The sequence below is a fragment of the Meriones unguiculatus genome, chromosome 9, assembly GCF_030254825.1.
Source record: "Meriones unguiculatus strain TT.TT164.6M chromosome 9, Bangor_MerUng_6.1, whole genome shotgun sequence".
Classification (NCBI taxonomy): Eukaryota; Metazoa; Chordata; class Mammalia; order Rodentia; family Muridae; genus Meriones; species Meriones unguiculatus.
In genome coordinates this window covers 115,134,386-115,149,140 of record NC_083357.1, presented here as the reverse complement: position 1 = coordinate 115,149,140, position 14,755 = coordinate 115,134,386, and the positions used below count along the sequence as shown (strand labels likewise).

At 46.1% G+C, this 14,755-nt stretch overlaps 1 protein-coding gene across 1 annotated transcript in view; it reads left to right on the top strand.

Annotated features, from left to right (window-relative positions):
- The window catches only part of Abcc4 (ATP binding cassette subfamily C member 4), a 212,594-nt gene extending 198,766 nt beyond the window's left edge, over positions 1-13,828 (top strand). The window contains exons 30-31 of the mRNA XM_021637101.2: positions 4,051-4,185; positions 12,167-13,828. Of these exons, the coding sequence (XP_021492776.1) occupies positions 4,051-4,185; positions 12,167-12,271 (240 nt within the window). The 3' untranslated portion in view covers positions 12,272-13,828. The remainder of the gene's footprint in view (positions 1-4,050; positions 4,186-12,166) is intronic.
- The last annotated feature ends 927 nt before the right edge of the window (positions 13,829-14,755 follow it).

Here is a 14,755-nt window from a genome sequence, read left to right as displayed (position 1 = left end):
ACACACACACACACACACACACACACACACACACTGGGTGTGACCTGTCTGCCCGCAGAGTCATCTCCTTTGACTTTGGTTGTTAGCCCCTGTTTGTCGAGTCCCAGTGGGTAGTGCCAGGCTCTGGCAACGCCACAGTGCCTTAGAGAAGTCTTACCAGCCTGCCTTGAGATAGGCACGGTGCGTCTCCAGGCACAGCCCATGTTGTGTGTGTGTTGATTGAGCCGTGTCCTCCCGTCTGTGTGTTTGTGTCTCTGAGTCTGTTACTGGTCCTCTCCAGTCCTCTGCCCCGTCCTCCCCGAAGCTCGTCTCCGTCCACCCCAGGCTCTTCCCTGGAGCCTTGTGCTGCTTGCTCCAGCTTGCTTGTCTTGCTTTTTATTTTATTTTATTTTATTTTATTTTATTTTATTTTATTTTATTTTATTTTATTTTATTTTTAAATCTTTTGTGATGGTCGCTTAGATATTTTTGCCTGTCTTTAAGAACAGGCTTTGTAAAGGCGGGGTGGAGGCCTGTCTTTGCCTCTTCCACAGTGACTAGCTTAATGACATGGATGCACTAAATGTGTGATAAACATGCTGAGTAAATACAGATTTAAGGTAAAGGTTTCCTTCCAGCATGTTTTCACTGTACATAACTCACTCATTGTTAATCCTGAAAATTGGAACAAAAGTTGGTTTTCTTCATTTGGGACTATATACCAGGCACACAGGATATAATCTGAATCCTCAATATGATGAAATATCAGTGAGCAGGCAGTAACGTTTCTGCTTAGAAGTATGTTTCCTTGAACCAGCAAAGTTGTATCATCCCAATGGAAAGGTACTGTAGACATGTAATTGCTTTGATTTTTCTTTACTTTTTTTTAATAAACATTTTCTTCTGGAACTTCTCATGGCGTGAGTCCCAATGCAGCCTGGCTCCAGCCAGGGCCGAGTCATTGCTCTTCTCTGCACTTCACTGTTCATCAAAGAACGGCAGCGCCATGGCCAACCATTGCTCATCTCCAAGCCGCCATTGCTCAGACCGTGCTGTTAGGGGATGGAGGGGTAAAAGGGAGGCATTGACTTGTCTCTTTTGTTTGATGATGCTAGAAGCAGTCAACAGGCAAACCATACCCGCTTTGATTTTCCTTTCCAAGTACAGAGACTGATCTGAGGATGTGACTCAGCTGATGGAGTTCTTGCTAGCATGCACCAAGCCGTGGCCTTGTTCCTCCGAACCATGCAAGCCAGGGGTGATGGCTCACAGCTATAGTCCTGGCACTGGAGAGAGAGGGCCAGAAGGCTCCAGTGGCTAGAAATCCCGGGTGTACTCTGTTGCTAGCCTGGGAAGCTAGGTTGAGCTGTGGTTTTGTCTTTGGGTTTGTTTACTTTTTTTACGTGTGCACTGTTTTGCCTGCTTGTCTATGAAGCGGTGCATTCCCAGTGCCTGTGGAGGCCAGAAGGGGGCAGTGGGTTCACTGGGGCAGGAGTGATGGCTGTTGTGAACTGCTGTGTGGGAACTAGGAAACTAGATCTCCTGGAAAAGAAGCCTGCACTCAGAGCCACTGAGCCATCTCTCCAGGCCTGACTCTGTCTCTTAAAAACAAAACAGAAAACATCCTGAGCAGAGATGTTTTCTCATTAATCTTTTAATTTTTCTCTGCTCATTAATATCATTGACCACATTTTTGCTGCGTGGCACTTACATATCGGGCACTTACATTTACCAGGACCTGTAATAGCCTATTCTGTTTAAAATCCTCCCCCCACCTCTCTCTGACTTTCTTTCCTTCCCTCCCTCCCTCCCTCATTAGCCCCCACCACCTCTGTGTGTGTGCGTGCGTTTGTATGAAAGTACCCACGGAGTTCAGAGAGGCCAGATCTCCTGAGAGCTGGAGTTAGCAGCGGTTCTGGGTGCCCCATGTTGGTGCTGGGAACCAAACTCAGGGCCTCTGCGAGAGCTGTATATGCTTTAAACTGCGGCTCCTCGTTCCACCTCTTCCCTCGGGGGCGTCCAGGCTCCACTGCACACCGGGCTGCAAGGGGTGAGCCCAGGACAGCCGGGGCCCACGGGATCCAGTCTGGAGGGTGAGGCCCAGAGAAGTCTTCTCCAAAGTTCACGGCCCCCACATCTGACCACTGAGCCATGACTTAGGCCCTGTTGACACAGGGACATATACACACAGACACAAACACAGACACACATATAACATACACACAGGGATGCACACATACACAGACGTGTGTGGACACACACATAGACACATACTTAAAAATAAATATATTTTTTTAAATTATTAAACTTCCCAACAAACTAAAGTACACATTAGCACGTTGTTAGCTGATAGAGGATATCCTGTATCAATGGTCTTTCTGTTGCTCCTGTAACAAACCTCCTGCCTTCTGTGTTTGCTGGCTTCACTCATGATGGTCTGAGTGGCGCTGGAGTATTTCAGACACTGTGGGACGGGGTAAGACTGTCCTACATTTGAATACACTCAATATTCGACAGAGCAGTGGATATAGATTACAGGCAGCCTGTGACACTCAGAGAGCCCTGCGTCTGCCTCTGAAGAGTGATTCTACGTTTGATTTCTGCTCCTGCAGAATAGAAAGTTCATTACTGTGTAGAGTCATTCGACTCATTCACTTAGTCTTCAGCACAGGAGAGACCTGCGTTTCACAACTGTGATTTCCCCGCTTGGTTAACGCCAGGAGGCGTGGCCCTGCCCTGCAATGCAGTGCTTAAGTAAAATCACACATTCGGGGCATCTAAATTGGCATGCCAAATTATAGGACGTTTTAATTATTATGTGGATGTGACAGAATCAATTATTCTTGAACTCTTTTGAGAAAGCTGCCCCTAGCAGCAATTCACAGTAGTAAACAAGGATTAACGGGAGAAGGCTCTTTAGGAGCCTCAATAAATGTTTCCGATTAAATACCATGGGCCAAATTGACTGGCATACCCAGATGTGGAGAAACAACCCAGGCCCTGCTTGCAGTTTCCGCGGGTTCCCCGAAGATGGGTTCATTCTAAACACAGCCTAAGTGAAGGCCTAGGCACCACTTAGCAGCTGAGCTGCCTCCCCAGGTGCGTCATCTGGGCCAATTGTCTCCAACTCTCTCTTCTGTCTGAAACCATCAACCAAAGCCACTAATAAGTAGAAATGCAAGGCGAACAGCTCCTCCCTCCTCCTCTCCATCTCCACGGTAGATTAATGAGCAATCAAAGGGCTGCAAGGCAGGGAGCTAAAGGGAGAGAGAAGGAGTCCAGGAAGTTCAACAGCAGACCCTCAGCAGATCCTCCAGCTCAGACTGGCCTGCCCCTCCCCACCATATGTGGTGTGGACGTGGGATCAGTAGAAATTCAAGCTCAGTCCCTTAATTGCTTCTTTCGTTGTATCCAGAGAGAAAATGGGATTTCTAGCGATTTTTCTTTGTACAGCACTGCAAATGATGCTTAGGTGTCCGTCCTTTAGGCTGTCATTCACACCAGGGGTAACAAACCAAAGCTGGAGGTGACGTCAGGACTCAGCTGATGGGGCTCAGACCCCGCCTCCTGGTCAGCCCCCTTGTCAGCACCCTAAAGAAACTCTGGCTCAGATCCCGCCAAGCCAGTGGTGTTGCCTTTTCTGACGTTACCCAAGTTCTAAATAAAAAGGCTGATTTTCTTCCGTCCATAGATTTCTTAGCTCTGCATTTATGTATCTGCACACCTCAAAGCTCTGAGTCTGGGGATCTGAAAAGCACCTATGAACAGACTCCCCTTGTAGCCTTGGGAGAATATAAAGAGCAACAGACAGCTGAGAGTCCATAATAATGGTCTAGAACTTTTATTTATCCAGCTTTCCTATAACATTATAATAATAAAAGGTCAGGTTAGGCCTTTGTTTGCTCCTTAGCCCAGGGTAATCAAACCTTTCAAGTTCCCTCCAGGCCTGGCCCCCAAATACATGGTCTGTATTCTCCCTGGCCCTCCCCCTTTCCGAAGGATTGTCTGGGTGATAATAAATTGCTGCAAGACATTGTGTGTCTCATTGGGCTTCTTTCTGCTGATTCCCAGGTTTTAGATTCAGGAAGACTGAAAGAATATGATGAGCCATATGTTTTGCTGCAGAATCCGGAGAGCCTCTTTTACAAGATGGTTCAGCAGCTGGGGAAGGGCGAAGCCGCGGCCCTCACCGAAACAGCAAAACAGGTGAGTTTGCCCAGGAGCCGTAATTACAGTTTGTCTCACTGGTTCCCTCCTCACTGTTTGGCACCAGGGGTCTGGTAAAAAGCACCGTGTGCCCTTTTCAATTATAAGCCTCCGGAGACAAAGCTTCAACACGTCCGGGTTGAAGTCAGGTCTACCAGGACTTGGCAGGAGCACCAGGGCAGGGCGTGTGCGCATGTGCGCGTGCAAGCAGGCGCGCCCGAGAGGGAGTGAGCCCTGCTTGCAGACTCATTGCATTTCTTTCTTACTGATGCTTAGCACATTGCAATGCAAGTGTTGTTGGGATGCATCCAGGAAGTTAGAGAGCTAAAGTGCATATGGAATCTTGTTTTTACAGAAAGACCTATCAGAGAAACATCTAGGTCGCTTGTGTTCTTCATCTTATAATTTATAAAGAAGACTGTTACTCCTTGTTCCCTAGTATCTCCATAATTCTTTGTTGACTTGGGGTCCAAAGACACCTTTGTTTTTCTTCTACTTTCTAGAGAAGTAAGCCTGTGAGCAGGAGATACTCAGAATTTATGCCTTAAATCTACAGCCTCGAGTATGGAGGTGGAAAAGCTTTAAAGATATTTAGGTTGAATGGGAGCTTTTCCACATGTCCCTATGGCATTGCTTCAGGTAACTGCGCTTTGGTTTGAGGGACTTAGTGTCACACAACCCGTCATCACTCCCCAAGTCTAGGCACCACAGTACAGGTGTGGTTTTCAGCCTTCACCCCTTTCTATATTTCTCAGATTTTCCAACACCATAGGCGGAATTAAGTCGCTTGGGCTTGTGTAATGTTTTAGGTATCTACTAAGGACAACCCGACGAGAAGAAACGTTCCAGAGCTCTACCAGCCCTCTGTGACAGTTCCTCCTGAAGCCCGGGTTCTGTTCTCCACTCTTGCAGCTCATTGCTCCTCAGGGATGCAGAGAGAGCTGCGACGAGGTCGGGTGCAGGGAACCTGCCTAGAATGCACAGATTCGCTCTGTCTCCAGGACTGCGGGGTGGCCGGGAGAGCTGTGTTTTCTGGTATTTTACTGAATTATACTTCATTTTAAAAGTCTGACTAGGGGCTGGAGAGGTGGCTTGGTAGCAGCTGCTCCAGGGATGAGTACCTAAGTACTGGGACTCAGTCCTCACGAAACAGGCCCGGCTTCCCGCTCCTACACTGTGTGTTCATCCTCACAGATGTACATCATCACGCAGACACACAAATAAGTAAAATGAATTTTTAAAACCGCTAAATAAGTTTGTGTGTATATCTAAGAGGATTATGTTGGGTTAAAAATGTGAGAGTGTGCCTCTAGCCATTCTAACAGAACAGAGAAGACCAGGAAATATCTCCTTCTGTGATGAGGCATGATGGCGGTGGTGATGATGAAGAGGCTTCCGTGTTCATTAGACGAGGTGATCTGGGAGATGATCCAGGGTCTCTGAGCCGTGGAGAAGTACCGAGAATCACAGCTAGCGAGTAAACGGAAGCCATGTCTTTTAAACCGAGGCTTGGGCCACAGTGTTTGCACTCTGACCTTTTCACAAGGACTTACTCTGGTGACTGAGGAGAAGACTGCCTTTGGCATGCTGGGCTTTGGGGGAGGGAGGGCAGCTCAATTATTTATAATACCTCCATTTCTAGAGTGTTCCCCAGCCATGTTCCCGTTCATGAGACCCTGTCAGTCATTTGGGAATCGCAGAACGGTAAACCGTTCAGCATTTCATACCAGAGAAGTGTCCCATCTACTGCCCCACCTTCACGGCAAACCCGCCCCCACCTTTCATTCTGCTGTGCTGGAAACTGAGCTCAGAGCCTGAGCTAGTAGGCAGGTGCTTTCCACTGAGCCACACCCTCACTCCTCCAAGGCCCCTCCTGTGAAAATGCACAGCTGTGGGCTGTGGTGTGACCCTGTGGTAAAGTCCTTGCCTGGTGCGTCTGAGGCCCAGAGTTCAGGCTCTCGAATAAAGGGGTGGGGGGTGGGGCAGCAGGTGGGAAGAAAGAGACTTTGAGTAATAAATAATCATCCAGCTTAGATCTATGTCACACAAAATAACACAGTTCAACGTTCTCCTTCCTCCTCCTTCCTTCTTTGTGTAGTTATGTGCATACACAGGTGCACGCGGCCTTGTCTAAGCGTTGGGGCCAGAGGCTGCTATGGGGAGGTCTCCTCTCTTTCTACCTCATTTTTTGAGATGGGGTTTCTTGCTAATTTGGCCAGCCTGGTTGTCAGCCGCCTCCAGCCTGTCTCTGCTCCTCGGCACTGGGGCCACAGGTGCACACCAGGCTCCTCGCTTAGGTTCTGGGGTCGAAACCCACACACACTACTACACTGCGCAGCACAAACTCTTCTGCGTCGTTCCCTCAGCTCTTCAGGGTGCTCAGACGGGGAAACTGAGGCCCGCTGCTACCCGCTTGTGGAAGAGACAACTGTAACTCTTCCCCTTCCATCAACATCTTAATTCGGGGGAACACCCATGCAGAGAAGTGTGTGGGTCATGGTGTGAGAAGTAGCTCCGCGTTCTTTATCCAGTTCCAGGCTTTCACGGCCACTTAAACCGGTCTAGTTCCTGTTTGGCTGCTATTCGTAAAGACCACGACCAAGAGACTTGGGTAGCCAAGTGTTTTATTTGGCTTACAGGTCGCAACCAACCGAAGTCCGCCATTGAGGGAAGCCAGGCAGGAGCCTAGAGGCAGGAGTTGGTGCAGAACCCATGGGGGCAGTGCTGCTCAATGGCTCACCCTCCTGTCTTGTTCAGCTTTCTTTTGTATATAACCCAGTACCACCTGCGCTGCCCGTGGTAGGCTGGGCCCCTCTGAGTTGGTCATTAGTTAAGAACAGGCCCCACAGATTTGCCTGCAGGCGGAGTGATGGGGGCAGTTCCTCAGCTGGTGTTCCCTCTTCCCAGCTTGCGTCAACCGAGATGACAAAAAAGAAAGGAAACCCGAGGACAAGGGTTTTAGAGCACCCGGTGAGGAAGCAGGGAGCCGGAGGTTTGCCGCCAGGTGACTGATACGTGGCTCTAGGTATTACATTTAGGAACGTTACTCCTTGTTTCATTTGGCATCTAGGATGGGCCTGCTCCCCTGGCACCTGCAACAGCAGGTGGCAGAATTAAGTCTGATTGAAGCCCTCCCTCGCCTCTGGCTCTGGTTACATTTGCAGAAAGATGGAGAGAAATACAGAACTCAGTTCCATTCTTTCTGCACACACAAGGTTCTTTTAGGAGAACCAGTTGTCAGCATCTTAGGTGTATGAAGTCAAACATCCGTGCATCTTTTGGAACTGGAGGCCGTGTGGGCTAGTCTGCATCATCTCTCACAGAGCAGAATTCATTCCTTTGAGATGCAAACTCAGCATCTGGATGACGGGACTTCCAGGCCGCATACTGCTGACCGTGTAGAGATATTCCTTTCTGTAGAGGCGTCGCTGGCTCTCGCTGAGCCTGTCCTTTAGACGAGGTCCATGTCAAAGTGCTTGTCAAGTGCGTTAGCCCGAGGGTGCCTGCTGACCAGCAAAGCGCATCTTTTACAAGTCTCGGGATACGAGGGCCACCCTGCTTCATTCATTGCATAGAGTCGCCTCACTCTTCCTAGTAGCCACCTTCCCTATCTGACCTCCACCTCCTACTTCCCACTTTTCCCTCTGATTATATGAGCTGTTTTCACCCCAGAGATTTAGCTCTAAAAGTTGACTTTCAAGTTATCAAATTCTGCTTCATAGCTGATCAGTTTCTACTCTTTATTGAGTCTTTCTAATTTGGGTTTATTCTTCTGTTATTTTTAAATTACTGAGTGTATTTGTTTGTATTCTTTTTATTAATATAGATGTTAATTATAGCAGTCATAATATAGTATCTACAACAACGATGCTAATTGTAATATGAATATTTAAGGCTGTGAATTTTCCTATGAACTGCTTTAACCATACCTCAGTTTTTGCTACTCATCTTTCATCAAAAAATACTTCAGATTTTGAGGTATAAAATACTTTTTACTCCAGAAAATATTTAAGAGGAGTGTTTGTTGGTAATAGGATTGTTTTCTGTTTTATTTATTATTTCTGTTTGCACTGTCATTGTTGACAAAACAATAATGTTTTAAATAATGTTTTCTATATTATGTCTGCTTGCTTGAAATTACATATTCTTTCCTGTGTCCCGGTATACTGGAAATCTTTGTAAATTATTTTTTAATTCTCTTTTTAAAAAATGATTATTCTGGTAATATTTTTTAGATATGCTGCAGTAATTACATAATGAGTCTTCTGTGTTCCTTCATGCCTTTTTAAAAAAAATTTCTGTCACTTTCACTTTGAATATTTTTGTTATTCTTAACTTGCAGATGTTACTTCCACTGTGAGTTATATTGTCTACAATTCAAACTGTTTTCCTATGTTCATTAAGGCTTTTGGCTTTTAATTCTAGCCTGCTCAAAACTAAGATAGCACTTTCTCCCCTTCCTCCTGTCTTCATTTGCTCTGTATGTCTTTGTCATTAAAATCCAGAAGTGTGTCTTTCTGTACATGTGTGGAGCTGGGCCTTGCTCTGAGATGTGATCCTTGCCTTTTTATAAAGGGATAGTTTTAACTCATTTACATTTATTGAAATCATAGGTATGTTTTATCTATACTAGTTTCTGGTATGTTGTACTTTCAGTGCTCTTCATATGTGTGTTATATTACTTTCGTCAATTTTTAGTTATTTTGCTTGCTCACTCACTCCTATTCCCTTGTCACATTCTGTTGTTCTTTTCTGCAGTAACTAACCTTTATTCTGCCTTTGGTAAACCAGTCATTTATTCCATCTTTTCCTCTTTCTCTCTTTGTTACTGACTTCTGTTAATTAGGTTTCATCTTCAGCTTTTTGCTTTGCCATGTTCTCAGGGCCCTCTCTCTCAGCACAGTTGCTTCTTTGACCGTATTCCAGATGTTTTCTCATAACTGTCATCTGCTTACTGAGTGTTCCTCATTATCAGACTGTCTTGTTCCTTTCTGCTTTTTATTTGTCTGTTTTACAGATTGCATACCACTCTTTTCATTATTACTACTACTTTTCACTTCTAAATAATTTTTTTCTAAATCACAGGATGGCTGTAGAATAAGGCATTGTTTCAGATGAGAAAGTTTGTAAACTCTTTATTTCTCTGCATCTTTGATGTGTAAAGTGATTTCTAAAAGTGGAAGAATTTGATAATCTATCACTCAGTAGTCTAAAAAGGCAGGACCAAGCCTCCATTATTCTCTAACTTGTCAGTAATGCCAGTGGCAGAGTCTCACATTAGATCTGTTTTAAAGCTGAAGCACACGAGGCCTTGAGAATGGCTGTGAGTAAGCCAGAGTACTGCTGGCTATTGAGAGTAAACTGACAGTCTTGAGCCAGAACACCGAATGTTGTCTTACAAATGCAGTGTAAATAAAAGCCCCAGTTCACCTCAGTCCATGAAGGGAAGGTTTTGTTGCTTTGTGCTTTAGAAGGCTCTGTTCTTATATGGTAGCCTGATGGGTGAGTTAATGATTTGACCTTTGTTCTGCCCTCATTAAGCGATACTCAGAAAACCATCTAAGCAAAAGGAAGAGGATCCAGAGATTTGTTCCAGACTTGGGCTTATGGCAGGGTCTCTTTTTTCTCCACATCCTGGTGGGGCATTGCTACCATTTGCCACATGGTGAAACTGAGGCAGAAGAGCCTAGCTAAGGTTTCAGAGTTATCAGAGCAGGTGCTGATACCCCAAGCCTCAGCCATCTCCCAGCCTGCCTTCCTGCCTCCCAGATTCCTGTATTAACTCCATTAACATCGTCTAACAACAGTGCTGGGATTCTGCAAAGATCATATCAGAAGGTCCACAAAAGGGAATCCAAGCTGAATTGTTTTCATCTTTCAAACCTTAACACTCTTTTCCACGAACCAAGGGGCTACTTCCCTGAGTGGCCCTCAGTGACACACCCAGCACCAGTCTGCAGCCATCAATTAGCTCCTGTTATCTAATTTTATAGATGAGGCAGTCAGCGTGGAGGGAGGCTAGGCGGGTGGTGCAATATCAGCTGGCTGTCCAGGAGAAAGGCACGCTGCTCCCTTTTAGCTAGGCTGAGCCCACAGTCTGAGGGCCCGTCAGAGAATGCCTGCCATCTCTCATCATGCCCTGTACCGGGAGTAGATGCTCTGAGGCTGGCATTGAGATCAGTTGGGAGAGTGCCTTGCCTAGCATGCAGGGAGCCCCAGGTTCAGGCCCCAGTACCACATTGTTGTCTGCTTTTAGCAGACATAGTGATGGCGGCATGTGCTGCAACTCCAACATTTGCAGGTGGAGGCAGATGCTGGTAGTTCAATGTCATCTTCAGCTCATGACAAGTTCAAGGCCAGCCTGAGCTACTTGAAACTCTGTCTCCCCCCAAAAAATAAAAATTAAAAAAAAATTAAAGTTAAAAAGAGATTGAGACTGGCAATGGGGTAGAAGAGGAGAAATTAGGTTATCTATACTCCTGAAATTCTCAGCAAGGTGTTCCTGGCTGGAAAACCGAGGCCGTTTTAGGTAAGTGCATGGATGTTTTGCCTGCGTGTAGGTATGCGCACTGTGTGCATGCAGTACCCACAGAGTCCAGAAGGGGGCGTCAGGTCCTCTGGAACTGGAGTGGCAGCGGATGCCAGCGGCCTTGTGGGAGCTGGGAATAGGAAGAGTAGGTAGGTGGAGAGGATGTGAGATTTGAATACACAGACACACAAAAAAGAACAAGTCCTGTTTTTGAAAGCATGTCAGTTTTATTCCAGGAGGATCTTTTCCCTTAAGTGACATTTCTTGTGTGAGTTGAGTCTTCCATGTTGTGATATTTAGAGGAGAAGTTGCCAAGCCACCCCAGGGAGGCATACTGACTAATGTGGTCTCAGTAGCTGTCTTGCTGGGTGGGAAGTCCAGCATCCCCACTGGTAACTTTGCTGGCAGCACCCGCAGATAAATTCACGGCTGGAGCCTGTGACGTGGGTCCAGTATCACATGACCCAGTTCCTGACGCTCCTGAGTGTCAACTGAGACAGGCAGTGCATTTTCTGTCTTAAAGGCTCACACAAAACTTTTCACATTCTTCTTTGAAGAAAAAAAAATTACATTTGAAGTCCTTTTTCACCCAAACACATTTGGAGATAAGAGCTCACATGTCTTGACATTATTTCATTTTGTAATACGCATCTGTCAAGGAACCCAGATATGATAGAGCCGCTAAAAACTGATGATTGCGGAACAGAGAAACCTGACAGCATTTCATTTTCTTTATTTTCTGATTACGCGTTTATCAGAGAACCTGTATCTCTTCTATTTCAGCTTGGAATTGGCAGAATTCAGGAATTCAAAGGCTTGGCAAAGAACTGTCCTATTATTTGGTATCATCTTACATTTTAGAGAAGTCGCTTGGTTGGGTCATTGTCACGGCATTTGGTTCTCTTTTCATTATTGTGGCCCGCTATCCACAGATCGCGTTTCTATAGGCCCCACGACTGCCTTGCTGCACAAATTAAGTGCCGGGATATTTCATACATAGACGCCAGCGTTTCAATGCTTGTCAGTCAGAGTTTGTAATATATAGGGATTACAACCTGATATTAACATCGGAATCTATTGTGCTCATTTTATGCGCGAAAATGAGAAACTTCAGTGCAGATGCCCGATTCCCTGGCCTCTTTGTCCCCCTGTTTTTAATTCATCTCTGGGTTTTGAGTCAGTAAAATGATTTCGCTTATCAATTTTAATGGCACGATAAAGCATATCTGTGAATCACAGTGATCAGAAGTAAAGTGGATCTACAGGTTGTTCAGCCTTTAGCTCTGCCATACTGAGGGCTTTAGCATGGTATTTCACAGAATGTGTGCCTTCCTGGCCTTCTAATTGCACCTCAATGAGTGCTCTGATTTCCTGGATGGAAAAGGCATTGCCTGGAGAGGAAGGCTTGAGAACGTTACTCATATTCTTTTTCTGCTTGCCTCTTTTCCACAGGTGTACTTCAGAAGGAATTATCCAGATATCACATTCACCAGCCCTGCCGTGAACACCTCCAATGGACAGCCCTCAGCCTTAACGATTTTTGAAACAGCGTTGTGATCACAGATACATACAGTCTGCCCCAGAGGTGTGTCCCCGAGGAAGCTCCGTAGACTACAGCACACTTGCAAGACGTACAGGGTACTGGTGTCTTTGGATTTTTCCCTCCAGCTTTATTCGGTGTTGCAGGTTCTAACAAAGTGGCCTATCGTTTTCTTTAACTGCTCCCGCTGCTCTTCAGTGCTCCAGTTTGAGGTGCAGGCCACCGACAACAGCAGCTGCCAGGTTTTGTGCCTTATCAGACTCTAGGGCCAAAGCCCATTCGTTTTCTAAGCTGTCACGGCGGTTTGCTTCTCTCTGTGGCCTTTCAAAGTACACTCTCCAGTTGTATCAGGGATTCTATTTACTTGAAGACTGTGTGAAGCTGCCAGATTGTCTCCCTACTTTCTTTGACATGGCTGGGACCCGTTACTTCCCCACAAAGGCCTCTGGTTAAAATAGTACAGGCAAAATTAACAGGAATGACAAACAAACAGAAAAACCACATACATGTTGAGTAACAAGGCAGGAGAGAGTCTATCCCACCACCCACACGTATACAAGATACATGGCTAAGGTGTGGAAGGTCGTCTGTGTTGGAAAATAAAATCATGCTTTCTCAAAATGGGAGCCCTGATTGGTGGTTTGAGGGCACACGAATGTCCATCCCCGTGAAATCCGTGCGAGTCGGGGTGGGCTGCTCTTGCACTGATGGGCTCAGCTCTGTCCCGTTCCCCGGAACAGAGACTCTCACATGCATCTTGCTAATCTCAAGTGGCTTCCAGTTTACAGAAGGTAAACCTCCTATTGGCTGTCAGCCTCTTGTGCAATCCTTTCAGACTGACACAGAAAAGCTCTCCCGCCCTGGGAAAGGCCTGAGGATGGCACAGTGGTCGGCTGTGACCAGGTGTCACAGCCTCAGGGGGGCAAGCAGAAGCTTCCCTGTCTAAGACCCTTCCAGAGCAGTCTGACCACTGATGGCCGGTCTCAGGACCTGCTGACCAGTCAGTCAACAAACCGCAGTGCTTCCCAGGATCTGATCTGCTTCACAGAACTACAGGTCTTAAATTCTTCCGGGAGGTGGTGGCAAAGGTATACGCTGAGTTCAAGTTACTGAAGGTTTTACTGTCATGACTTAAAGTGGACTCTTTATGATCAATAAACCACCCTCAAGTTACATATGTTAATATGTAGACACACTCAGGTGCACATGTGTGTTTTTCAACATTTTGTGTGTGTGTGTGTGTGTGTGTGTGTGTGTGTGTGTGTGTGTGTGTCAGGTTTTTACTAGCTAACAGAACAAAGCCTGTTTTATAAAGTGGAACCTCAAAAAGCACACACACAGCAAAACACCCAAACACAGGAGTGCAGTGACTGTGTGAGTCTGGGTATGTAGTTAATGTAATAATGTTTGGTCCAGTAAATGATGTACATTTATTTTTTATTAGTAGTCATGGTTAGTGTTTCAGGAGATTGAGATGCAACAGTGACAATAAGGTCTGTTTGAATATGTAGAAATGTCTTAAATGTAAATGTGTTTATTTGGTCTTCAGAGATTAAAGGCAGTCATATCAGTGAGTCACTACTTCATTTCTGTTTCTGCACCATCACAGGACAAACCAATTTCAACTGATATAAACGACAGTTTCCAACTCCATTCAAAGATATGTTTATTCCTTGAGGGATTGTGAACTGACTCATGTCCTTGCTGGTGAAAGCCAGTGAGCTTTGGGGAGATCAAAAAGCAGCTCCCACCACCACCTGTTTCTCTTGGCCACTTGAGTGGACCAGGTCGTCTGGGCAGAGGCGTGGGCTGCATGCAGTCTGAAGCTGCTGAGGCTGACCAATGGCTCTGCCTTACACAAGCACCAAATGGTTACCATTTGTAGGATTTTTAAAGGTGACTTTCTGCTCAAACTAACAGGAAGTTGGCCATTTAAAGCCCTGTTGGATGTTGGTTCTCAGCGTGGGTCACCTGGTCCAGCAACTTTTCCTGGAAACTTGTGAGAAGTGAGACACTTGTGTGTCGCTCAGATCTACAAGAACCAGACCTGGGCTGTGGAGATGGGTGTAGTTCCAGTTCAGCAGCAAGTTTCAGAAGTGACACCATGGCTCTGTAGGGTTCAGTTGGAGATGAGCAAGAAGATTGGTGCTTAACGGCAGAGAACATCCAAATGGCTCTCAGCTGAAAAGGGACTCGCTCTTGCTGCTTCCCAAGAAAAGAGAGTTTAGCACCACGATTGGGGCGGTGGGGCAAAAAACTCAGAATATCAGCAGCTAAGTGCTGATGAAGCAACAGGAATACACCTATGGAGCTCCATGAACCTATTTATCAGAAAACAGCCTTGGGCCAGTGAGATATCTCAGAGGGTAATCACATTGTCACCAGGCCTGACAAACTGATTTGTTTCCTGGAACCCATACGGTGAAAGGACAGAACCAGCTCCTGAACGTTGTTTCCTGACCTCCATAAGCATGTCCACAGACACACACACATAGCACACA